The following is a 27,210-nucleotide window of genomic DNA, read 5'->3' on the forward strand; positions in this document are numbered from 1 at the left end:
TGGTTTCAGAGTAGAGTTCCGGCTGCATTCTGCAGGATGTGGGTTGGGGGGCAGGCTGAGGATTTATGATGCTTGGAAGAACATGGAGGGAAAAGGAAGCCCGTTTTGTTTTGCAGCTGGCTGATGCTGAAAACATCTCTTTGGTATTGGGCCCAACTCTCCTCTCTTCACCCATCAATCTCCATCCACTCTAAGAGAACATTTTCCCAGCCCCCCCCCCCCCCCCCCCCCCCCCCCCCCCCCCCCCCCCGCGACTGGCTGTCATGAAGTTTCCTGGCTCTGGTGAATTTCCTTCACCATTTCTTGGTAGAGGGCTGGGCCCCTCCACTTCCTGAGGGGCTCCCAACTCCCCCCCACTCTTTCCCTTTCAGTGGATTTGCAAGTCAAAGGGTTCGTTCTTTTGATCTTGAGGCAACTTATACCTTACCATAATCCCAAGAAGCAGTCCCTTAATCTTTCTTTGGTCTCACCTCTTTGAGAATCTAATAAAACATTTCTAAAGAAAGAAAGTCACATGTGCATTTCCATACCAACCCACAAATATTTGCATAGCATTCCAAGGTATTCACAGCCCCATGACATCTGTCTTTGAATCCTACTAAATGCTTTCTCCAACTCTGGAAGCTCAAGTGTTCCTGGTAGTCTCACAGTTGGAAGGAACCCTGAAAGTATTTTGTCAAGTGTGAAAATTCACCTCCTATGATTTGCACCTCAGGTGCATAGTATCTTTAGACACACTTCAGTGAGTCATAGATATATACATGACCCTGTGAGTTTTCTGTCACCTCTTTTCATCCCCACCTGTGAACATTTCGCCAGGAGGGCTGCCAGACTTGATAAAGCCAGCGAAAAACAAGGGAACGATGGGGAAACTCACAGAACGGGTTGAGTGGGTGTCGGAGACATGGCGACTAACAACCACCCACCCCACTCCTCCCCCCAATTTCCCCCTAACTCTTAGACCCAGGAAAACACGCATAAGTGGTTCAGCAACATGGGACTCTCCTTACTACGTATCTTTTTTGACACTTTCTCACCTTACTTTTTCCTTGAATGTAGCTGCAAGAAACTCAATGCTTCCGGATAGCGGCATGGCCAAATGAGAGATTTCGATCCAACCAAAGAAGGGCCATTTTGAACGCTGAGCTCTGGGCCCCAAGCCTGTCTAACTCACTTTAGACATTTAATAATAATCTTACAATAGCAATAAAACAAAAACAACGAGCTTTTCTATTGCCTGGGATAATCTACTCATATGCCTAGACCTTTGTCAACAGCAGTCAAGCACGAACGAAAACAATAACAGCATTTGGGAGAATCAAACGAGAATCCTATCAATGTCACTGCGTTTACACTGGTCCCGTTTAATTGCCTACGTTACAGTAAAATGAGTATTGTGGTCAAAGAAAGCGAATGTAAAAATGTTTCAATAAACTTTATATCACCAACCGAAAAGCTGGGCCTCATGTGGTGGGGGAACGCTTTCAACAACATCCTAAAGCAGACAGCAACTTGGCCTATAATCCAGAGTCTTAGCCCAACAAAGATTTAATGTTTCGGAACGCTTTACCGAACAGGAAAGGGACCCTGACCATCCTGATTATTTTGAAGAGGTCACCAATTTTTCTCCTTGACTATGAAAAGAACAAAATGTTTATACGGCGTAGTAAAATTTGACTGGACGGCTTTGCACTGGGACAATCTGCTTTCGTGAACGCTCACTAGTCCTGTTTAGGCTTACCTCTGTGTTATTATTATTGCAGGGGCAATAACCGAGGAGTTGATTAAAAATGCCAAGAAAGCAACACCGACCATTTTCTTTTGGGGGCTGGAGTAAGGGGGTGGGTGCCTCAGAGTACAAAGCTATTGCGTGGCTAGTGTCGGTCTTGCGCCAGACCTCTCTGCCCCGATACCCCACCGTGTCGGGACCGTCGACCGGGTTTTCTTCACCTCTGTATGAGACACCCACGCAACCATCCCGACAGAAACTTCCCTCGTCTCCAAATTCGTTTTCAATCGTCTTCGAGGGTATTCCACCGTTCACCTTCTCTAATTCAGCTTGAAGTATTAAAACAACAATGGAACTTGGAAGATAATTAGTTCATAATGAAACTTAATTGAGTTTTTCAATTTTATACATTTTGTTCTCATTCACAACGGGTCAGAAGCATTTCCCTACATAATGTCGCTCATTACAAGATCCTAATTACATTTGGGATTTCAGAGCCTTGTATAGCAACTGTCATCTTGCAGTAAAACATTATGTATAAAACATGATGCAACATGGACACCCTTCTGAGAGGCTGTGCACCGGCTGCTAACATCCTTTGTTTCTTTTCACAGATTGGACAGAAGCGCACATTCTTTTCCTCCTTCTCTATCTGTTTAATAACTTTCACGAATGTTTTCAAAATGACTAAAATTAATTAAATACAGATAACTGCTTTGCCATGAACACATGGAGAAACGCATCTTATGACTTTGGCTAGTGATAAAAATAGGCTGCTGGGAAAAGGCCCCATTTAAGATTGCAAATGGTGCATTGGAAGAAGTTCTGGAAGAAAACATGAAAAACGTGGCAAAATTAAATACATATCTACTTATTAATAAGCAATTCATTAACATCTGCAGTCGCAAGTCTGTTAATAAAAATGCGTGATAAAAAATTAATAGCGTCATTAATTTTGCATTTGAATATATGAATTTGATTAGGGAGAGCCTTTTTATAAGATTAAAAGCTGCACAGATCTTATCTAATTCTCCTTCACCAAAGTCAGTTGTGGGCAATTAACTAGGATTTATTCTGACAAGCGAAGGCACCGGTGACCTAGCCGCACAAGGAGCCAGGACCAGTTTGGGAGTATAATGCCTTCGAATTTTCCGTAGAGTTTTATTATTAGATCTTGTCATTCAATGTGACATCTGCAAGGGATATTCCTCCAAATGGTAGGACAGATGGACAAACAATATTCAGGGAAGGGCTTTCACGTGACGATTGTGCAAAATGCTATCGCGTAGACAATTCAAATGTCATGACAGACATTTACCATGTGACCAAAAATACTAGCTTTTTATTGTTTTTTAAAGGTTCTTTGGTTTTTGCTTTTAACATCTATTTGTTTTTGAGAGACAGAGAGAAACAGGGTGCCAGCAGGGAGGGGCAGAAAGAGACAGAGAGGGAGACACAGAATTCGAAGCAGGTTCCAGGCTCCGAGCTGTCAGCACAGAGCCCAACGCGGGGCTCGAACTCACAAACCGCGAGATCGTGACCTGAGCCAGAGTAGGTCACTTAACCCACTGAGCCACGCAGGCACCCCCAAAATATCAGCTTTTTTTTTTTTTTAAATGCAATGACGGGCGACTGTAGTCTATATTTTCGTACGAATAAGAACTTTGAATATTTATGTGCCAACACTGTGGCAAATGCGGGGCTAAGACCTACACTTTTGTTATCTCAACCATGTGAAGGTAAAACATTACCTCTTCTTACAGATGAGGAAACAGATTCAGAGGACGTTCGATGATTGGCCCCCAAATGATGGAGCTAGTGTGGCCCAAAGTTGGGATTCAAATCCAGGTCTCGCTCAGTCACTACAAATACGTATAATAGTTAAGAAGAAAATAATTTGAAGATCTTTGCATCTCACTTGCCTTTTTAAAATGTTTTTTTAATGTTTACTTTTGAGAGAGAGAGAGAGAGAGAGAGAGAGAGAGAGAGAGAATGCCAGCAGGGGAGGGGCAGAGAGAGAGAGGGAGACCGAGAATCTGAAGCAGGCTCTACGCTGTCAGAGCAAAGCTTGACGTGGGGCTCGAACCCAGGAGCAGTGAGATCATGACCTGAGCCACAGCTGGTCGCTCAAGCGGCTGAGCCACCCGGGGGCCCCTCAATTGCCTATTTATCTAAGTTTATTCTTTTCTTGTTACAACTTGATCCTGGAGGCCTCAGGGCTTCACTATACCGGCTCAATGGACATTCAAGGGACAAATAACTCTCGAGACCAACAAACGGATGAGTGTACCCCCATTAGATGAGCACCTACAGTGTCCCTGCTTTCCATCCGTCCTGGGAGAATGGCCTTTGTGGCACCTGTGCGTTAAATAAGCAAGGTCGGTCATCTTCATGAAGTCATTGCCATGTATTTTCTTGTGGCCACTGCTCTTGGGGAACAAAACACCTTCCCTGGAATCACCAAGCATAAAGCTATGGATTCAGGAGTGCTGTTGGCACTGCATTTCCATGGGCATGGCCTTCGCTCCTCTATTCCACTTATATGTCTTGTCGGGGTATTATTTTTCATGCCGACGGCACGGAAGCCAAGTTAGTCACAGCTTAACCACCTGAGAAGCCCTAAGTTTCAAGCAACAGATCTCTTCTTTTCATTCTGGGGATGGAGGGACGGGCTGGTATCGAGTTAGGGTTCTAGAGCGGGCTGCCTTCTGGCTCCACTTCCTTGCTCCTGGCCGTATCCGTCCCCTTTGTGATGGAACCCTGAAGGCCCTCGCGTTCTGACTCTGGCCTCGCCCAGGGGACGTGCTTTGGCCTGTGGCACATCGGCTCACACGACGAAGCCAAGGGCTTGCGAAGCACGTGTGCAAGCGGGCCTGCCCCTCCACCCGCACGCTGTGATCGCCAGGAGAAGGCGCCTGAGCGGGACTGTGGGAGGGCGCTGTGTGCCCCGGCCGAGCAGCCGGACCATGACGGAGCCTCACCAAGGTCAGCGGGACCCTCTAGCGGACTCCCACCGGATTCCGGACACACAAGCAATGCGTGTGGATCGTCATCCGCCACCTAGCTTCTGCGGTTGTTGGCTGTTCAGCAGAAGCCAACTGATACAAAGGCCCGCCAGTCCAGGCCAAGGCGCTATGTACTGTCCAAACGCTCATAATCAGTTGATTCAAGACACCTCAGGAAAGACATAACTTGGGTAGCCGCCGTGGTTCTCACGCTACTGTTCATGATTTTGTGCATTTCTGTCTCCTTGAGTGTGAGCAACACCTGTGACCTGCTTTTAACCAAGAGAATATGGCAAAGGACAAAAGTCTTACCATCGCTATCATCGTTAACGCTCCTGGTGTTATATTATATGGCAAAGGTAAAGGGAGTCTGCAAACGTACTTAAGGTCCCTAATCTGTTGTCCCTGAGTCCATCAAAAGAGAAAATTCTGGGTGAAAAAAGCAAGGTAAGGAGCTGTGTATGGCATGTTACCTTGTGCGCCCCTAAAAAGGTATTTCTCTGTGACTGTGAATGTATACGCACGCCCGTCTATTAACAGACCGTCCCAGGAAAGATGCATGTGAAATAGAATTGATGTAGTGGGTAACTTTGTTTTTTTTTTTTTTTTCTTGATATTTTTCTTTTTTTAAAGTTTATTTTGAGAGAGAGAGAGAGAGAGGGAGAGCGTGTGAGCAGGGGAGGGGAAGAGAGGGGGAGAGAGAGAATCCCAAGCAGGCTCCCGCTGTCAGCGCAGGACCTCACATGGGGCTCGAACTCACGAACCACGAGATCATGACCCGAGCCGAAATTACGAGTCAGATGCTCAATCGAAGGAGCCACCCAGGGGCCCCACAGTGGGTAACTTTGGAACTGAGGTGGCTGGCGTATTGAAAAGCATCCAATTTTCACTAGATACATTTTATACATTATTATACAGTGTTCGTGCATTGCTCACTAAAAAGAAAGATTTTAGGGGCGCCTGAGTGGCTCAGTCGGTTAAGCATCTGACTTCAGGCCATGATCTCGTGGTTCATGAGTTCGAGCCCCACGTCGGGCTCTGTGCGGACAGCTCAGAGCCTGGAGCCTGCGTTGGATTCTGTGGCTCCCTCCCTCTCTCTCTCTGTCCCTCCCCAGCTCATGCTCTGTCTCTGTCTCTCAAAAAATAAATAAACGTGAAAAACAATTTTTTTTAAATAAAAAAAGAGAAAGACTTTAGGGAATCAGCGTTGCTTCATGATTTGTGGGGGCATGTAGGGCTGGGGCTGGGGAGCGAAACCAGACGAATCGAAAATCCTGATACCCCCGTGCCTCTCAGATGTGCCCCCAAAAGCACTCCAAATAGCTGAAGATAGTAACGGTGTTCCCCGGGGATACGGGTGAGAGGTGAAGTCTTTCTGGAATCATCTTCTCCTGCCCTCGCCTTCTTCGGTGCTAGTGCCCTTGGCGGCTCCTGGCCAGCTGTGCCTCTGTGAATTACTACGGGCCTCCCAGTTCACGTCTCTGCTTCTAGTGTTGCCCTGTCCCACTCCCTCGTCCCCAGCACTGCCCGACACGGCTTCCAACCGATCAGATGGCGGTGCGGCTCCGCGTGACGCCCAAGCCCACAGGGGAAAATCCAACACGCCGTGGCCGGGTCTTTACTGCGGGTTAGGATTTAGAGACTGGTGATTAAGGACACGTGCTTTCCGGAACCAGACCTACTCGGGTTTGAGTCCTGGTTCTACTTCCCCGTCTTCACGTCTCCCCGTCTCCCCTTCCTCACTCAATTCTCCAGCCAGGCTTTCGTAGGCGGTGTCTCCGAAAACGCCTGGCCATTCTAGGTCTCTACAGGTTTGCGCCTGATCAGGTGGCTGCCTGGCGTCCCCTTACCTCTCTGATACATACCCACTCTCTTCCGAGACTTAGGCCATCATCTCCCCCAAGACGTTTTTGTTACACCTGCCGCTTCTGCCCTCTGTTTCCCCCCTGCTCGGGCGGCTGGCCAAAGCTGTTCTCGACGTTTCACGGTTTTCCCCCTTACACATTCTTGGAAAATGGTAAGATTTTGATAAAGCTCCCAAGGCAGGCCAATTAGGGAGGGGAGGGTCCGAGGGGTGAGGAGGGAAGCCTGGGAAACGAGGCGCTAAGGAAGCTGGGGGGTCCATTTGTTGGCATGAGCCAGTGACCTTCAGTTACTCAGAAGCAGGGCTCTTGGCCCATCACTCTTTTAATTAATCCTACACCTGATTTCTTTTTTAAGCATCACACTTCTCAGAACCGTGTCAGAATTACACGTGCGAGGAAAGAACAGTGTGGTGAAGCCGAGAAGAGGTTTACATAATAAAAGCACATTAAGTTGATACTGAATTTTTCAAAACACTTCTTTGTTGAAAAGTGGCTTCTATTCTATTCTATTCTATTCTATTCTATTCTATTCTATTCTATTTTGACATGCTCTATTTTAATTTGCTAAAGAGGCTTCAAACTTGCTCCCCTGAAAAGCCACTTCTCTGGTCCTTTTCCATTTACTCAACTCAATTGAAATAGCTGCGGGGGTGGGGAGGAGAGATTCCTTTGTGATCACCTCTCCGGCCAGCAACTGGGGGCGATGTGAGATCATCACATGGTCTCTGATGCCAAATATCTCACGGGCCCCAGGGAGAGAGGGGCCTCTCCGTGTTTCAAGGAAGGGCTGAAATTCTTCCCAGGTGGGGCCAGTTACTAACATTGCTTGCCTCTCCACTTTATTACATTCTTTTTTTTTTTTTTTTTTACATTGTGAAACACTCGAAAAAGTACATAAAACTAAATGCATGATACAATGACTAAACCATGTGACTCCCACCCAGAAAGTAGCCACCCCGCTTTTATCTCTAGTTGTTACACGATCATATGCCTCTCTAAGCAAAAGAGTTTCCTTTTATCTTTAAGTTATGAACGTACAAACGGACTCGTACTGCGTGTATGCTTTGGTTTCCTGCTTCTTTCTCTCACATGTTTGTAAGATTCATCCATGTGGTTTGCTAGAGATCATTAATTTTCGTTGCTATTTGGCCAGCTAGTTTTGCTCGTAGAGCACGAGCGAACGCCATCATCTTCTTGGTTAGGAAAGGCAGCCAATAAATACCGTGGATTCTTTCCTCCCTTGTCTTCCCCTGATGCTTAAATTTAGAAACGCAATCTATCCGGAAACAGTCACCAAACAGAGAGACCGATAGGGTGCGCAATACTCACTAACGACATTGGCTTGTCCGGTGAATATGGTGTATTGGAGCTCATAGGAGACCACACTGAATTCATCATCGGATGTCCAGTGAACGGTGATGGTGTCATAGGAAGCTGTGCAGAGCTCTTCTCTAATTGTGGGAGGGTTGGGAGCTGTGGGGATCAAGAATGCTCATCAGCAACGAAGCAGGCACCTCTGGGATACGTTGCAGAGGAGATGTGTGACAGTCAAAGCAGGCCTTACTGGACAGGTCCATCAGGACCACCGTCCTAGAGACGGTGGCCCCAATCCAAAGCACATTTGGTTGGCTGGTGATCGCTGTGATTTTTAACAGGTAGCGTGACTTCGGCCCTCCAGGAGGGACTTGTCTCTATCGTGAAAGCACGTTGAGGAGGCTAAGCAACGAATACTCTTGTCCATGCAAGAAAACATGTTAGGCAGAAAGTAAACGAGATGAACTTTTGGGATTTCATCCGTGGGGGGGGGGGGGGGGGGGGGGATGGCAAACTTTTTCAGTAAAGGGCCAGATGGTAAACGTTTTAGGCTTTGCAAGCTATATGGTCTCTGTCACAACTACTCACCTCTGCCTCTGCACTACAAAAACAGCCACGGACCATTCAGACTCAAACAGACATGGCCAGGTGCCGGGAGAAGTTTAGTTACAAAACCAGGTGAGCGCTAGATTTGGCCTGAGAGCCAAAGTTTGCCAACCCCTGAGGTATGTGAGGCCACGTATTTTATGAAAACAATTGGAAAAATACTGATGTTCGTTATGCCATAACAAACCTACCGAGTAATTGTTTGAAAATTTTCTTTCATTAGATGTTTTTTTTTTTAATTTATTTATTTTTGAGAGAGAGAGAGAGACAGAGACAGAGACAGAGACAGAGAGAGCAAGCGAGTGCGTGTGTGTGAGCGGGGGGGGAGGGCAGAGAGAGAGAATCCCAAGCAGGCTCTGCACTGACCGCACTGTCAGTGCGGAGCCTGACTCGGGGCTCGAACTCACGAACCGCGTGACATCATGACCCGAGCCGAAATCAAGAGTCGGACACTTAACCGACTGAGCCACCCAGGCGCCCCTTTCATTAGATGTTTCGATGCCTTATAAAAAAAACCCTTATTAGTGTGGCCCTATTTTCTCCCCAGTTTTTAATTTATAGGTGATATTTCAAATTAAGAAGGACATGATGAACAATCGATCATATCTAAGAAGTACATTTTCCTTCCCCGAAGAAAACACTGGAGAAGGCTGCTATTTTATGTCTTGAACACAGTCTGGAGCGGAGAAGTCTAAATCCTACCAAAATAATTATTTGAAGTTGACTTAAAACCTACCGGCTTGATTTCAGTACCTGGTTTTATGAGAAGAGTTTGTGAGCAAGAAAAAGACTAGGCAGTGAGTGCTTTGCACCGGCAATAATCTTTTAGAGCAGGGGTTGGCAAACTATGGCTCTGGGCCAAATCTGGCCCACTGCCTATTTTTGTAAATAAAGTTTTATTGGAACACAGCCAGGCTCATTCATTTACGTATTGTCTGTGGCTGCTTATGTGCAACAGCAGAGTTGAGTAGTTGGGACCATATGTCCTGCAAAGCCTAAAATATTTACCATCTGGCCCTTTATAGTCAAAGTTTGCCAACCCCTGGCTTAGAGAACTGATCCAGGCCTTCATTTCCACTCTTCTGGATACTAGAACCTAACTTCAAAAAAGGAGACTATTGCAGCATTCTACAGATCGGTAGCAGCCTCAGTTTACATCATTGCAGAGTTCTTTCTTGCTTTAAATTGCGATTAGGATTGATGAGGCCTGAACAAAGCCAAAGAAGGAGAAAAGTTTATAAACAGGGCAAATTTAAGACCCTAATTGTTTTCGTATTCTTCCTTTTGCCACCTGACGGTGTATTCAGGACAAATACGGTAGGCGGCCAAGTATGAAGTATGTTCGCTGTACAAAGTCACATAGACCAGCTTTGTCTCTTGGTTATTGGACTCTACGAACATTATTAATGAGCACCTACCCGTGGCAGAGGCTGCATTAAGCTGTGCATTAAGACAGAAAGGCTCTGTCGAGCCTTTAAAGCATTCTTTCTGGAATATGTATTTACACACCTATCTCCTGAAGTATCCACACGCAAGACTTCGTGTCATGTGCTGTGACTCTGATGTGCATGAATCAGCGACGCCAACCCGGAGACGCATTCTGCGGGGGAGGCCCGGCCGCACCATAAAACGTGCTTCCGACTGTCCGTGTTCGTGTGGGATCACCCCGCCTGGACCAGTGGAGAAACGCTTATTCTCCCATGATCTAAACAGTTCACTGAATTATTTTTTCCATCCACCGCTGTAGAAAGGTTGTGTTCTTTCTGCATTGCAATATATGATTAAATATAAAGAAAACGTACGCTCAAAATAAGCGAGTGGCTGGGAGGCACAAGGCAGTTGCTGCAATCGGGGAGGAAATGTCACCTCTCCGGGTTATTAACTTGACATACCGCTTAGAGGCATGTCACAGGGGGAAAAAAAAAATCTTGTTTTCACAGCCACGCGGGCTAACCCTGTTTTGATTATCAGCCCAATGGGTTTGTCCTGAAAAGTCAATACCTAATTTACGGTAAATGAAAATAGCACCATGCTCCCAATTTCAATATTCATGGACCGGGTAGCAGAGCTGTTATTTTCCTGTCTCTGTCATAAACAGGGCACAAGAAATGGCGGGCTCATATTCCGCAAACACTTCATTTCCTGCTGACGAACGTCTGATAGGCTATTTGGACTTGGCAATATCAGCCAAGCATCCTACGTTATGGCCAGGATCGCTGTTATGTCCAGACGTGGACCAGATTTGTATTTGACGTTGACAGTTAAGAAGGCTTAAGAGCAGGTACCCCATGTGATCTTCCGTTTGGCATAAACAGGCATCGGGGATGATACATGGTGTGCTTGGTACTAGTCGGTGCCAAGTGCTTTCACGTTTTCTCCTTTAATCACTACTCTGGCATTGGCTTAGAGATTAGCCCGTGAAGGTGCGCCCACTGAAATACCATTAAACAATTCTTGGGGAAGGGGAGGATACACTCAGGTCAACGAGACACTGATTTTGTGCAGAAAGGCCAAGTGCCCAGCCAAACAGTGTTTCGTTCTTCTGTGTCCTTGGCCGTGACCTTGTGACGTGGATCTGGCCCATAAGACACAAGTGGGAGTTTACTAGACGGGTCTTCTGAGCAAGCGTCTCATTTTCCTAATAACCCAAGACAAAGCTGGCTCACGGATCTTTGTCATCATCTCCCCTGTGTCCCTCTCTTTTTGCCTGTAATTTGAGCATGATGCACGGAGGTGGGGGAGTTGTGCTGTGATCGTGTGGCGAAAAGGCAACACAGTGACGGCAGAGCAGAAAAAGAAGAGAGCTAGAGTCTGAGGTCGTCAGTGAGCCGCTACCCAGGCCCGGGACACACAGCTCCGTCCTCCTGTTCCCGGGATACAAACACTCCTTGATGGGTTTAGTCACTGCTAAGTGGATTTTCTGTTGTTGCGATCACACTCAATCCCAAATGATGTAAGAAAAAAAGAGCTTTTTTCTAATCGGATGTCATTATGGAAAACAGCTTAGGCAGAGAAAGCACTGTCTAATGCAGTAGCCACGAGCTCCATGTGGCTTTTTAAATTTCAATTACATTTAATTACAGTTAAGTAAAAGTAAAAACTCGCCGCACACATTTCAAGTTTTCGATGGCCCCATGTGGCTAGCGGCTACCATAATGGACAGTGTAGATACAGAACGTTTTTATCATCGTGGAAGATTCTATGGGGTAGTTAGTTTAGATAAATCTCAGAGTGAAAAGCTTAAAAAAGGAGGGCAGGATATTCATAAGTGTTTGAAACCAAGTTTGGTTCCTTACTGCAAATGCATTTTTGAGTCAACTTCTTTGAGTGGTGTGGTTTGAAAGAATTACAGAAGATAAGAAGTTTGTGGGACGACCGCTTCCCTTGCAAATGCAGAAAGGCTAAAAACAGCGCCTTGGATTCTTGTGAAGAAAAAACCTGTCTGGGTATAACGCCCCTTGGATAGAAAACTCCTTGCTTTTGATCCACAGACTGTAAAAACAAACTATACACAATGTTCCCTTTCTCCTGCTCCGTCTTTTCCAACCACTCTCCCCCAAACACACACACACACACACACACACACACACAGAGCTGGAGTCGAGAAGCTGATGCCATGCTAACTAAGCCAGGGATGTGGTCTCTCGAGGGCCGCCTGTCCTGAGTTTGGTGCACATCTGGCTTCACTGTATACATGGAGCTTTCCTGAAGTCATAGGCACCGGTGGCTTTGGCTAACACAAATAGAGGTCATCTAAACAGTCCACATCCTCCCAGCGAATGATTTCAGTTCTCGCTCTAGAGGTTGACAGCAAAGAAAAATCTGGAAGCATGGTTAGGAATGGGAGGAGGCTAAGGTTTTCTTTTATTGTTGTTTGCTTTTGTTTCTTAAGTTTGACCCAAAAAATGCCTATTGGAAACATGGTACCAGGAATTCGCGTGTGATTTCTGGGACGTTTGCCACGGTGACCTTTGCCAAGATGAAATGCGGTCTTTTACGAGAAAGACCAGGAGGTCTTTGGGAGTCTGTACAGACCCAAGCAAATGCTAACTCTGCCAAGTCCTTGGCTACCTGACCTCCCGCAAGATGGGTGACCTCCGTCCTCTGCAGAATGAGGCTGACAACACTTGACCTCAGTTGGATGTTGGGAAGATTAAACAGGCTCTCACATACAAAAAGCCGGAGCAGGGTAGACACCCAATCGAAGTCAGCTGCCAAGTTTTTCTCTGGCAAGACACCGTGAGAGTCAGATGCCTTGCTGAGATGAAATGGAAAATAGCCACGCTCCCTTATGTATCCCTGCGATGGCCAACAGAGCCATTATTTGTGGTACCCACACTCTGAGAGGGAGGGAAAATGGTGGTAAGTATGTTTTCAGTTATTGAGATTCTCCTTTTTCCTCTGTTCCCAGTTTGGTCTCAGACTGTGCTGTTTTGAGTGAAAAAAAAAAGAAGAAAGAGTGCCAGAAATTGTTTATGCGAATATTAGACTCCATTCCTAAATCAGAAGCGCACCCCTCTGGTTTTTAGGGAACGGATCTGGGGGGCAAAGTATGCGTATCACCGAATGTACACAATATTACCCCCCCCCCACACACACACACTCACACACACACACACACACACACACACACACACACACACGCAAGACATTACCTGTAAGGTAATCCAGACATTCTAGCAACTTCTTCTCTCGGGAAAAATCTAAGGCAAAGGTGTCAAAGGTATCATTGAGGTTGATTTCAGGAATTAGGACCTGGGATGATGCAGTTGCCATGGAGACTCTGTAATGTAAACAACACAACATTTTAGAACTGTCAAGATGGCTTTCACTGTCGCTGCATAGGAATGAAAGACAACAAAAGGACAAGAAATATCATTTTAAAACCGTGCTGTTTTCACACGTGAGCCTCAGAAAGGATCTTGGAGTGGCACAGCACAGCAACGCCATACTAATGAATGGAAGCTCAAAGACCAGGCAAAGGAATTGGGTAAACAGTAGAATAGCGTTCTGCCTCCCCCGCCGCCTTTCTTTTCACCTCGGAAAAAAATTCCCCACGGAGGTGAAAGAATATTCATATTTCATGTTGCTGTGTATTTAACAGCCTGGCCCCCTTCACATCTAACCCCAGCGAGAAGCTCATAGCTCCGGGCATTTCTTCACACATCTGTCTGGGAAACGGTTTGTTCCTTTCAGACCCGACCCCGCTCTACTTCAAAGAGGAGTCTCCAAAATTTCAAACTGCATAAAAGGCAAAGTGAGGATTAAAAAAGAATGTTTCCAGATATTGGATTAGTTTCATCAATTACCAGCCCCTCTCTGAAATAAACATTAAGAAAGGAGTTTTCGCCCTGGCTCGCTCCATTCTCCTTGTATGCATTGTTTTGCCCCATATTCCCGGCAGATGCCATGAAAAATATTCGTGAGCTTTCTCTCACATTCCTCCAACGGATACACCGTTTCTCCTCTTCATTTAGGGTTGCTAGTTAGAGTTCTCGTTCATAAACTCTACGGCAAGGTACTGGTGGGTCTGACTCTCCTGCTACGTGTGAGAGATCTCCCGAGAGGCCTGTGTTGAGCTCTCAAGTTGATTTGCAAAGTTCAGTTACTAATGGCAGAACAATCTAGTTAAGAACCGCAGGCGATTCTCTTAAAGGCAACACAATTGTGGCATGATGTAGGCCACCTCTGAGCATATCAGGCTATGCCAGCCTCCTAATCTTGGTGATCTGGGTATTTCATTAAGTTTGGTAAACGCCACCATTTATACAAGGTCACAAAGCTGGCTGGCCCCAGCCAGGAGGAGAATTCCAGGTCTCTACTCTTCCGTTTAACCTAGAAAAATTTCAACCTCGTTACCTAAGGAGATGTAGCTCCTCCTATACCTCTTAGTGGCTCTTAAAACTTTGTGTTTTATTTTATTTCAAAAATTTTTTAATGTTTATTTTTGAGAGAGAGGAGAGAGAGAGAGAGAGAGAGAGAGAGAGAGAGAGAGAGAGCGCACAAGCATGGGAGGGGCAGAGAGAGATACACAGAATCCAAAGCAGGCTCCAGGCTCCAAGTTCTTAGCACAGAGCCTGATGCGGGCCTCGAAATCATGAACTGATAGATCACGACCTGAGGTGAACTCAGCCACTTAACCAACTGAGCCACCCAGGCACCCCGAAACTTTGTATTTTATAAACATAATATATTTTCGGGGCACCTGGGTGGCTCGGTTGGCTGAGCGTCCGACTTCTCAGGTCACGATCTCGCAGTTCGTGGGTTTGAGCCCCGCATCGGGCTCTGTGCTGACAGCTCAGAGCCTGGAGCCTGCTTCGGATTCTGTGTCTCCTATGCTCCCTGCCCCTCCCCCGCTCACACTCTGTCTTTCTCTCTCTCTCTCAAAAACGAATAAACATTTAAAAACCCTTAAAAAAGATAATAATAGTTACACCTGTGAAGTGCTCAAAATCCTTAGAAATAGAATTTCTGTACTTGTACTTCTGGAGGGGAGGGAAGGAGACAGGATAATTAACAATGTAATCATTGGAATGATACTGGGATCCATAGATGAAAGTTTGAAGAGGCATAAACTCTGGAAAGAAAAGTTTCTTTTTTTTTTTCTTTTTTTTTTTAATGTTTATTTTTGAGACAGAGAGAGACAGAGCATGAACAGGGGAGGGGCAGAGAGAGAGGGAGACACAGAATCCGAAACGGGCTCCAGGCTCTGAGCTGTTGGCACAGAGCCCGACGCGGGGCTCGAACTCACGGACCGCGAGATCATGACCTGAGCCGAAGTCGGACGCTTAACCGACTGAGCCACCCAGGCGCCCCTGGAAAGAAAAGTTTCAAGTGTTTCAATGAGGGTGGAGAGTCTAAATTCACCACCTCACCTTTTCACCAAGAAACAGTAAATAGCAGAGTTACGGGATCTTGTTGGCTAAGGATTGCGCCCAAGGGAGATGGGCAAATTATTGTGACTAACACACCGGCTAATTTAGACTGATGGATAAAGGGACGGTTGCTGGCATTTTTTACAGATGGTCAAACTGTACTTAAAAATGCTTTCCTTATGACCCATAATCAGAAAAACTCCTCAAAACTCAGAGAGATCCCAGGATTATTTAGCAAATATTTACTAAGCCCTTAAAGTATGCCAGGGCCTGAAGAGCCCGACATATTTGCATCGGTGCAGAAAAGTTAAAAGAAATGCTCTAACGGCATTTGAACTCCTCAAATAAAAATTTCAAAGCGAAACCCCAATTAGAAGGTCTTGGGCTGAGAGGACCTTAAGGCCTCTGACTCTCGCCTTAGCACTTGCCCAGTCCAGGGGCAGAAGCTTCTGTTCAGGCTCATCCAGAATAGAGTTCTCCCAAGTTTCTCCTGGTCCTATGGACCACAGGTAACTAAAAATGTGCTTCGGTCACGTGACAGGGTTAAAAATGCCTGCCATCTTGATGGTGGGAACTTTGCGGGGTGGGAACGGAAAGGCTGAAAGTCCCTAAGCCTGAGAGGCAAAGACTGACGGCAAGAGTCTGTGGAGTTACTGCAGCCTTTGACACCTACACAGTTTTTTGATGGAAGGAAAGATATTTATCATTGGCTACAATTTCAAATTCTTCATTGGAGTGACGGGCGAGGGGAGAGCTTCCAGATTCAACATTTTAGGTCACGTTTTTATTCCCCAAATCCTTGTTGCCCATCTTCTGGCCTTTCAGATGAGACGCCCAAAATCCACCAGGGCCATCAGTGTTAGGCCACTTTCGCAATTCTGTGCCTTCACAGTCGTGTGTGTGTGTGTGTGTATACACACATGTGTGCACATGCCTGTAGGTGCATGTGAAGCCTTGGTCATATTGAGGCAAATAAGGCCTTTGTGCCCTATGACGCTTAAGGGGGTGGACTGCGCGTTACTTCTGTTTCTGGTTGTACTTTGATGGCTCTAATCTCTAGAACACTCTGTTTGCTAGGAGCCACGTGGGGCCAGTTTTCCAGAAGGTGGATGTGTCTAGAATTACACTGCTTACAGGGTTTCTGTCAAACAGTCAATGTCAGGGCAAGATGCTCTACCCTTCCTGCTGAACATCGCCCCCATGCCAGGCCCCTGACAATGGCACTGAAATGGGTCGTCTCTCTTGGGCGAGAGGGCACATCACCACGGTAAAACCCAGCGAGGTCTCATGGCAACAAAATGTGGTTTACTTGGGTCTGCTCAAGATTTCCCGGATGCATTTGGCTCTGGAATTTTGTTGTTTTAATACCAATCAACACCTTACCAGAACACTCCTCAAAAACCACTCATCACATGTGCTTAAATTCTTAAAATCAAGTGACATCTTGCCAGAGCTGACAACTGGAGCTCTGGGCTTTATATTCGGGGTAAGTCTGATGGATCCTTGAACTGCTTAGGTGTTCAAGGGCAGAGGGGTCACTCTATGGAGTCGGACACCCTCCTAGAAGGTCTGAAAAATGGGTACTGTTGAGAGGGAAGTTTCCTTTAGCCCTCCTCTTGAGAATTCGCTGCTAAAACTTCAGATTTCTCATAACCAGTTGACCAACTTTCTTATGCTTCAATTCAGTGAGAAGTTTTGCTTAACGTGATTTTGTAAAGACGCCCATACACTCATACGAAAGACCTATACGTTAGCGTGGCTTGAGAATGCGGTATGTTATACAATCTGTTTGCATCAACTCAGTGAGTAGGAAGGACGGGAATGAGCATTTGTTGCATGTTCACCTTGGGACGGGAACTGGAATAATAGTTTTCCTACATTATCTCATTTTGTGTCTGTGACAACCGCATTAGGTAGGACTCCTTGACCTATTTTATAATTTGTTCACTCATTCATTCACGTCAGGCAGTTTGCTACGTGCTGGGGCTATAATGGTGGAAACAAGATGGCCGGGGGTTCCGCCAGCTAGGAGCGTCCGAGCAAGATTAGACTCACAAGTGTTAAAGGAGCAGCCCCAATGCCGTCCGTAATCACTGCCAGGCAATGAACACGGAGCCGGATACTTGATTCCAAAGCACATGCATCTCCTACGAGGTAAAGCTTGAGGGTCTCTCTCCTTTTTTTTGCTTACTGTTTCTAAATCAAAAAGCTTTCTGCAGTTTGATTCAGCCTATAGGTGAACATATCCACTTCAAGTGGTTTAAAGATGTCGAAAAACCTCCCCCAAGTCTCACTTTAGGAAGGCTTGCAGGATTCCAAGTTTGTTCTGGGCTTTCCACCCTTGACTAGAAGAATAAAGACGGTTTGGAAGTATACAGGTGCCAACGCCCAAGGCAGACACAATAGGAGGCAGAGAATCACGAAGTCACGTCCCAGAGTGGAATGCTTACTAAGTAAAGGATTGAAGAGTAGAGACAGGCAGAGACCAGCCCCAGAAGAGACACAAGGCAGGGCTGTACCGACACAATGAACTCTGAAAACTTAAATCCAACATACAGGATGGAGTATCAATGACGTTAAAGGCCCATTCTTAGGATAGGATATCAGCACTATTATCAAAACTACCGATAGAGGCAGCTATTACGAGCCCACTCCTCTTAGCAGAAAATACCTCACGGATAAACCCCAAAGGATCACAGTTAAAAAGTGGTGGTGCTGGGATCTGCCCAAGTTTCCCAGGTCCTAGTCCAAGCCCCCTGCTCTTTCCCTTCATTCCAGTCCTAGAAAGAGAAAGGCTCGGGAAGTGACCAAGAAGATTGACAAATGAAGACAGAAGAGAGGGGCTGCAGAAACGGGGGGACGAAGGATGTTGGCAAATTTTTACAGGTACTATGTCTTTAAACTTTGATGGAAGTTTAGCCTTCTCATAAACAGGCGGCCGACTTTTTTATGTCTGGACTTAGTGCATAATTTTGCTTATTTACAATAATTTTAGGGGTGCTTGGGTGGCTCAGTCGGTTAAGAATCAAAGTCTTCATTTCGGCTCAGGTCAGGATCTCACCGTTCGTGAGATCGAGCCCCGCATCAAGCTCTGTGCTGACAGACAGAGCCTGTTTGGGATTCTGTCTCTCCCTCTCTCCTTCTGCCCCTCCCCGGCTCACCCTGTTGCATTCCCCCCCACCCTCTCAAAATAGATAAACTTAAAAAAAAATAATTTTATAAAAGTGCACATACAATCACAACGGGAACTATGTATTAGTGATGCTTGAGAATATAGTATACAGTTGACCTTTGAACAATGGGGGGGTGGTTAGGGGTGCTGACCCCCACCGAGTTGAAAATCCATGTATAACTTTTGATCCCCCCCCCCAAACATAACTACTAATAGCCTACTGTTGACCAGAAGCCTTACCGGTAACATAAATAGTCGATTAACACATTTTTTTGTATGTCATATGCATTATATTCTGCATTCTTACAATACAGTAAGCTAGAGAGAAGAAACTGTTATTAGAAATATTAAGAAATATTATTATAGAAAATATTATTAAGAAAATCCTGAGAGAAAGTACACTTACAGCACTGTACTGTATTCATTTTTAAAAATCTTTGTATAAGTGCACTTGTGCAATTCAAGCCCATGCTGTTTGCGGGTCAACGGTATTATACAATTCATTTGTAGAAAGAAAACTCAAAGTCATGTTTCTGTTCTTGACGAGATGGGCTTGTTACGGGTGGAGGTGAACGGGACCAGTTACACCCTGCTGGATCTGAGGGAGATCACGTGTGGACACTCATGTGCTCATGTTACACTTCAAAGGTAGGTAGGTCTTCTTCCAGAATGTTCTTTTTTTTTTTTTTTTTAATATTTATTCTTGGAAGAGCGCAAGCAGGGGAGAGGCAGAGAGAGGAAGACAGAGGACCTGAAGTGGGCTCCACGCAAACAAGCTGACAGCAGTGAGCCCGATGTGGGGCTCGAACTCATGAACCGCGAGACCGTGACCCGAGTCGAAGCTGGACGCTCAACCGGCTGAGCCACCCAGGTGCCCCCAGAATGTTCTGTCTTAACCGGTATGGGGCCACATTCTCTGCCCTTGAGAATTTCTTCATATTGCACGGGATCAAATTTTTAGGGATTGCTGAGAAATGCACTTCACGGTAGCCATTTCATCTGGCCATCTCGTGATTTAAGGCTGGAGAAAAGTACTTGGATCCCAGTTGGAAACCATGACATAAGTGCAAACACTGTCTAGTAGACTGCCCGAGGCACACCGGAGTTATTAGTGGTATTTGCACTTTCTAACTTTAGGATGCATATAAAACAATTGGATGCAGTCCAGATGAGAGCTGGGAAGACAATTAAACGCTTGGAACCTAGGAGACACGAGGAAAGAAACTGGCTTCTCTTAAGAGTAGGGAGGTGATCGTTTTAAGGATATAACCAGCTGCAATCCACGTGCTTTGGAAGAGATCAGGTATCGGAACCAATCGCGGAAGAAATGTTTCTCAACTGTAACAACACGGCGAGGCAGGTTCAACACGAGACCAGAGTTGTAAAGCTACTACTGTACGTTACTCTAATTGAAAGAAGAGCGGAAACGGAAATATCAATGCCTACCTGTACGCGACATTTTGAGAATTAGCACGGTGGCCGCCACAGGCAAGCACTCAACTAATGTTGGCTTTCTTTCTCTTTCCTTGAAGAAATTCAAGTCATAGGATGGTATTCCCCCCCCCGGGCCAGGGGTTGGCAAAATACAGCCAGAGGGCCAAATACCTGTTTTGCGAAATGTTTTTAGAAACACCCTTTAGACAGTGTTTCTGTACTAAGCGAGGCTGATAGAGAGCTATCACGGCCGGGTTGAGTAGCTTCCAAGGAGACCTCATAAGTTGCAAAGCTGAAAATATTTACTCTCTGGTCCTTTATAGGAGCTGGCAGACTCCTGCTCTAGGATAAAGACCAGCATGAATGAGCTGCCTGGGGTTGTCCGGTGATTGGATTCTATTATTGCCCTGGATAAGGGGCAAGTGACTCTGAGAAGCAGAATGAATGAGAAGTCAAGGGCACTGGCAAGGCTTGGAGATATCATTTAGGGGGAGTCGGGTGCTTTTTGTGATTCTATACCGATCAAGTACCCGGACCAAGGGAGTACAGACTCCCACCAGTTCTACTGCTGAACCGTCCGTTCAAATAATGTTATCTCCGTGTTCCCTGCCCTAGAATAAGCCACACATTTCAAAGCAAGAGGTAGGAGATTGACAGGTGGGTCCGCTCTCTCTCACATGAGTCAGCTTTGACCTTTCAGAAGAGGCGAAGCTTCTCGACCAAATAAAAACACAATAAGTGCTGGTTTTGTGCCACCGTAAGCTTTCTCCCCCCAAAAAGCAAGGCTGATTTTATTCTTTCTAGCTGGTGGACTCTTGTTTCAAAGGCCTTGAACTCCAGGGCGCTGCTGAAAAGGCTTTGACATGTCAAAGGGAAGCATCTTTAGCTGGAACAAAGCTGCTCAAAGCCTCTATTCTCCCTGGTACTCAGCCTTGAAAACAAAAACAAAAGCAAGGGGAGGGCAAGGCCAACCAATCGCTCCCCAGGCACAGGAGCCCAGCGGCTGAGAACTTCCCAGCAGCCCCCGCACTCACCTCTCAGTGATATTCTTCGCCGTCTGTAGGAAGCGCGCATGATCGTTCTCCTTCAGAGAGTGTTCCGCTTGGGAGATAAGTGATGCCGACCGCTCAATGCACTGCTTGCAGTTTGCAATCTGCTGAGCCAGTTTGCGGAGCCTCATCACCTTGAAAAGAGGAGATGGTTACACGGGTGGGCTCGCTTAGGGAAAACGCATCGGGCTGGACCCTTCTGATGCGTGCGTTCTGTTGCACGTAAGTTGTCCTTCAACAAAAGTCCGACACGCAGGCAGAGACATATGGAAATCTCCGATACGGGACTCCTGGCTTAGACAGCCTTTGTCTCCTTGGAGAAGCGTTGCTAATTTGTTTTATGGGAAAATACTGAATGGCGAATTACTTCCTTGTTGATGGGGAAACAAGGTGTTGCCCCATGGTAAGTTACAAGGGTCACCAGACCTCTTCCCCCACTATTCCACTCAATTACTGAAAGATCACAGGGAATGCTGGAACTTTCTCTTATCTCAGGTTTGCAGCTGGGCCATCAAGCAAATAAAACATCTCCAGAGGTGCAAACGTGTGGCCTCAGTAAGAACCATTTTCTAAAAAGTTCTTTGCAATCCAGGTAATAAAATTGTGATGTGAAAACATGAGGTATTACTATTTCCCACGCGATCTAAAACTCATGTGTTAAATTCACAGAAAGAGAGCGTTTTTTTCCATTGATTAATATTTTTCCTGTCGAGCAGATGAGAGAAGGCCAAAAAAAGCACAGCTGGGCCGTTTCCCCTCACTGGGAACGTCATTTCCAGGCACTTTGTGCTTACTTGATAACTAAGAACTATTTTGATAAGCGTTTCCCAGTCGGGATAAAAATGCATGTTTGGTTCCAACCTCCATTCCGATTCCTGATCCTGTCTTGCTTGAAAACGACCCTCAAACGTAATTGACCGTAACCTCTGGGGTAGGCCGAGATAAGTGCACGGTAACCCACTTGACCATGCGCTCTGGTGTTTGAAATGTGCTACGAGATGAAGCCCTCGGGCCAGAAGCCAAGTTAAAATTAGATTGCTAATTAGAATTGCCGAGCGCCCGGTGCCCTCTCCACACAGCTCGGGACAGGTCTTGGCCGGCTTTCTGACCGTTCCGGAATTGGAAACCAGCCCTGGGTGAAAGGGTAGGGAGGAGGCCAGTTAATCTGTCTCACAGACAGGGCTGGCTCCAGCTCCCTCCAGAATTCCTGCTAACTCCAAGAAATTCCTTCTTTCTCCAAGTCATCATTACCATTCCCATGCAACTTTAATCGGAGAAAAGGAAGGAAGGAGATGTCAGAACTCGAGGCCTCTAAGGAACATCTGATTCCAGCTATGTCGTCCTGCAGCAAACAAAGGAAATGAATGTGCTGCGCCGAGAGACCGCGGCCACAAAATTTCAGGCAAGAGTGCGAAAAATTCCTGAAAGGAGAATTAGAGGATGAAGTGTCAAAACCTTGGAGCAAACGGTATATGATACGAAGGCTGGCAAAAGGCTTCACTCATTAGAATTCTAGTGCCCCTCCGCAGCGCATTAACCGTGGTCGTGAGTTGAACGAAGTGACGCTTAGTTTGCACGAAACTGAATTTAGCTTCTAACGTGAATACATCCAGAGGAAGCAAAGTAACTGAAGAGTCCCTCGAACAAACCAAGTGAGTGGAATATTTGGAATCACACAACAGAATTAAAGATGTTTAATACGATTCTAACAAAAGACACATAAGGTCGCAATATTCCCTAGGAATAACTTCGTGTCAATCACTTATCCTTTCAGTACGCCGGTCAGTGATCCCATGACCACACATCTAACAATGCTTGAACTCTATTCTCTTCTTTCTTTTCTTCTATCATGATATTGGAAATTAAAAGTGACATTAAGAGGAGAAGGGAGGGGCGCCTGGGTGGCTCAGTCGGTTAAGTGTCCGACTTCGGCTCAGGTCATGATCTCAAGGCTCGTGGGTTCGAGCCCCGCGTCGGGCTCTCTGCTGACGGCTCGGAGCCTGGAGCCGGCTTCGGATTCTGTGTCTCCCTCTCTCTCTCTCTGCCCCTCCCCTGCGTGTGCGCTCGCTCCCTCTCCCTTTCTCTCAGAATAAACAAACTTAAAAAAATAAAACATTAAATAGAAGAGGGGAGGAGGAAAGAAAGTAGCAGAGTGTATTTCTGGTACAAAGGGCAAATCAGGTTTTGCAAAACTCTGTGTGTGTGTGTGTGCACGCGCGTGTGCACGTGCACACAAGCTGGATTTGATGTCCTATGTATTTCTTACTGTGAGTTCCAGTTAAAAAAAGAAAAGGTAAAAATACCGCTCTAAGTTAGATGTTCATAAGCTATGGTCTGTGAGCCATACTGCGCACACACCTGTCTGTGTAAATAAAGTTTTATTGGCACCCTACCACATTCATTCATTTAGGACTCACCTGTGGCTGCCTTCACACTACAACACTGGGCAGAGGTGAGCTTCTGCAAGAGAAACTGTCTGGCAAAATCAAAAATAGTTATTATTTGGCCCTTTACAAAAAAAAGTTTGCTAACTGAAACGATTCTGATCAGATGGCCTCGATCGGACCCACACTCTGGGAAGCACTACCCCACTTGGTATACAGCCCTTCGGGATCAGACACGGAGCGTTTGGCAAAATACTAATTTCTTCATTAGAAAACACTTCATGTATTATTTTAAAAATCTGACAAGATGAATAAAATTTGATTTTTGAAAAGAAACACTAGATCCTGACACATAAGAAGATCCTTTATATTATGTGTTACTGCCACAGGGGAAATTTTTCCGAGTTGGCCCTGCTTTCAGGAATTCATTCCATACTCATCATGGAAATATCCCGCCTGGTGGATCTCCTTTGACTGGGGACACCGGCTTTGGTATGGCAATTTACTGGCTGTTTATTATACCGTACGCAGGCTTTGAAAAGTAGCCCTTTGCTTTTCTTGAAATGCATTTTAAATGCCTTTAATACATGTGCTTTTATGTATATTGCAGGATTCCACCCCAACATTGTTATGTCCTAGCAACTGATCCTCAGTCATCACAAATACCTGAGTGGCCAAGGAAGCCGGTCCTTGGCATTTCAATCAGGCTGAAGAAAAGCCCGAACGTGTAGTCCGGTTAATTATCTTAAATTTTGGAGATTTGGAGTACACAAAAGCAGTGAGGACGAGGGACCCTTTTTCTCTGCGGCTACAGCTTTCTACCATCGACCCGTGCCTGAACATAACGCACGTGATTTGCTTCATCTGGAGGCTGCTGCCAGCTTTTCGTGTGTTGACATGAAATTTATCTCCCACTACTGAAGAGATAAGACAATTCTTTCCCAGGGAGTCTCATGGCTTGAGACTCTCCAGTCCGTCCAAGTACAAAGGCTGCCAAGCCATGTATTTCAAAGAACGCACAATGGTCTGAGAGCAATGGTCTGTGTCGGCACCAGAGACACATGGTGGCAAAGGCGCGAGGTGGATGAAATTCACCACCACGATCCCCCAAATCCTGCTGGCGCCTCCTCCAGCTCCCCACTTCCAAGTGCCGCTCAGAGGGCCCCCCAGTCCCTTCTCTGCGTTCAGGGTCCTCAGACACGCTTGCCCTCCCTGCCCAGCACCTCAGATTTAAAGGGTGTAGGTACCCATGTTCCTCTTTTCCTGAAAATGTATCCCTTACGCCAACACACCCTGGCCAGGGACCCAGTCACTGTGAATTCCGAGTATGGGGATCAACTATTCCTTGGCGATATGCCAAAGCAGTCACTCAAGAGAAAGCCAAACTGGGCCTCATCTTTCCCAAGTACTGTGTGCTTTCTTTTTTTTTTTTTTTAATTTTTTTTTTCAACGTTTATTTATTTTTTGGGACAGAGAGAGACAGAGCATGAACGGGGGAGAGGCAGAGAGAGAGGGAGACACAGAATCGGAAACAGGCTCCAGGCTCAGAGCCATCAGCCCAGAGCCCGACGTGGGGCTCGAACTCCCGGACCGCGAGATCGTGACCTGGCTGAAGTCGGACGCTTAACCGACTGCGCCACCCAGGCGCCCCAGTACTGTGTGCTTTCTAACACAGCTTCTGAGATAATGTCCCTGGGCACTTTTTTAAAAAAGGGAGAAATTCCACATGCACAATTTTTCAAGGAATAGGGGCAAATTTCCTATCCACAGTACCAGCTTTACCAAATCTCGATATTTTCATCATATTAGCGTAAGATTTTTCAAAAGGAAGTCAAATATTATCGATAGCATTGAAGCCCTGTGTGTCCCTCCCCAATTTCACTCAAGTCCTTCTTGAGAGGAAAACACCTTTTTTGAAGTCAGGGTGGGTGACTCCCAAGCATGTACAACGTGCCCAAACACTGTATGGGATTTTTTTTTTTTTTTTTGCAGTTTATCCAATGTTATATAACAATTCTCATTCCGTACAAAAGTACTGTAAATCTTGTTTATATTTTTGTGATTTGTCCATATGAATACATATCACCCTACTTCATTAATTTTAATTTTTGAAGACTGTTCCATCATATAAATATGCAATTGTCTTATAAACAGCTTCATTGAGGGGCGCCTGGGTGGCTCAGCCAGTTAAGCATCCGACTCTTGGTTTCGGCTCAGGTCGTGGTCTCACGGTTGATGAGATTCAGCCCCGAGCCAGGCTCTGTGCTGCCGGCTCAGGGGCTGCTTGGGATTCTCTCTCTCTCTCTCTCTCTCTCTCTCTCTCCGCCCCTCCCCTGCTTGTGCTTGCTCGTTCTCTCTCTCTCAAAATAAACATTTAAAAAAATAAGCAGCTTTATAGAGATACAATTAACGGATAACAAACTGTACATAATTAACGTGCAAACTTAAAAGTTTTCAAATATGCATAAACCCAGGAAACAGTCACCACGTTCAAGACAATGAACGCCTAGATCATGCCTCCAGTTTTCCTAGAGCCCCTTGGTAATTCGTCCTGCCCACCCCTCCCTGTCACTAAGCAACCACTGATCTGTTTCCTGTTGCTGTAGATTATTAGAAAGTGTTATTTCTAAACTTCCATATGAATGTATTCATGCAGAATATACTACTTTCTGTCTGGCTTCCTTCACTCACCATAATTTATTTATTTATTTATTTTTTACTTGTTTATTTTGAGAGAGACAGAGAGAGTGAGTGGGGGAGGGGCAGAGAGGGAGGGAGAGAGAGAATCCCAAGCAGGCTCCACGTTGTCAGCGCAGAGCCCAACAAAGGGCTTGAACCCACGAACCGTGAGATCTTGACCTGAGCCCAAACCGAGAGTCAGAGCTTAACCGACTGAGCCACCCAGGTGGCCCCGCTCACCATAATTTATTGAGATTCACCCATGTCGTGGCATATATCAGTAGCTTGTTCTTTTTTGTTGCTGAATAGTATTTCATTATGGATGCGCCCCAAATTGTTTATTCATCTGTCGATGGGCATTTGGCTCATTTCCAGTTTGGGGCTATTACCCTTCACACTCACATGAAAATTCATGTACATGTCTTATAGGGACATATGCTTTCATTTCTCTTGGTAAACACCTGGAATGGCTGGATCATATGGTAAGTGGACGTTTAACTACTTAAGAAACTGTCAGTTCAGGACGTGTGGGTGGCTCAGTTGGCTGAGCGTCTGACTCTCGATTCCGGCTCAGGTCATGATCTCACTGTGCATGGGTTCAAGCTCCAAACTGAGCTCTGTGCTGACAGCGTGGAACGTGCTTGAGATTCTCTCTCCTTCCCTCTCTGCCTCTCCCCTGCTCTCATGCACACATGCACGCATGCACACACACACACACGCTCTCTCTCTCTCTCTCTTTCAAAAATAAATAAATATTTAAAAAAGAAAAAAAGAAACTATCAGGGGCAGCTGGGCAGCTCAGTCAGTTAAGCGTCCGACTTCAGCTCAGGTCATGATCTCACGGTTCGGGAGTTCAAGCTCCACATCGGGCTCTGTGCTGACAGCTCAGAGCCTGGAACCTGCTTCAGATTCTGTGTCTCCCTCTGCCTCTGCCCCTCCCCCACTTGCACTCTGTCTCTCTCTCAAAAATAAATAAATATAAAAAAATTTTAAAAACCTGTCAGTTCTCCCAAATGCACTGTTTCATTCCTATAAATAGCATGCGAGAGTTCCAGTTCCTCCACATTCTCAACAATACTTGCTATCGTCCAGCTTTTT

General features: G+C 45.9%; 1 protein-coding gene across 7 annotated transcripts in view; it reads right to left on the minus strand.

Moving 5' to 3' along the window:
• MID1 (midline 1) overlaps window positions 1-27,210 on the minus strand; it is a 587,700-nt gene that overhangs the window by 14,738 nt on the left and 545,752 nt on the right. For all 7 annotated transcript variants that reach the window (XM_019823542.3, XM_019823539.3, XM_045050344.1 and 4 more), the window contains 3 exons: window positions 21,035-21,183; window positions 13,175-13,302; window positions 7,929-8,072 (listed from right to left, as the gene is read on the minus strand). In XM_019823542.3, coding sequence (XP_019679101.1) covers window positions 7,929-8,072; window positions 13,175-13,302; window positions 21,035-21,183 — 421 coding nt within the window. The remainder of the gene's footprint in view (window positions 1-7,928; window positions 8,073-13,174; window positions 13,303-21,034; window positions 21,184-27,210) is intronic.

This window comes from Felis catus, chromosome X, assembly GCF_018350175.1.
Source record: "Felis catus isolate Fca126 chromosome X, F.catus_Fca126_mat1.0, whole genome shotgun sequence".
In the NCBI taxonomy this organism is placed as follows: Eukaryota; Metazoa; Chordata; class Mammalia; order Carnivora; family Felidae; genus Felis; species Felis catus.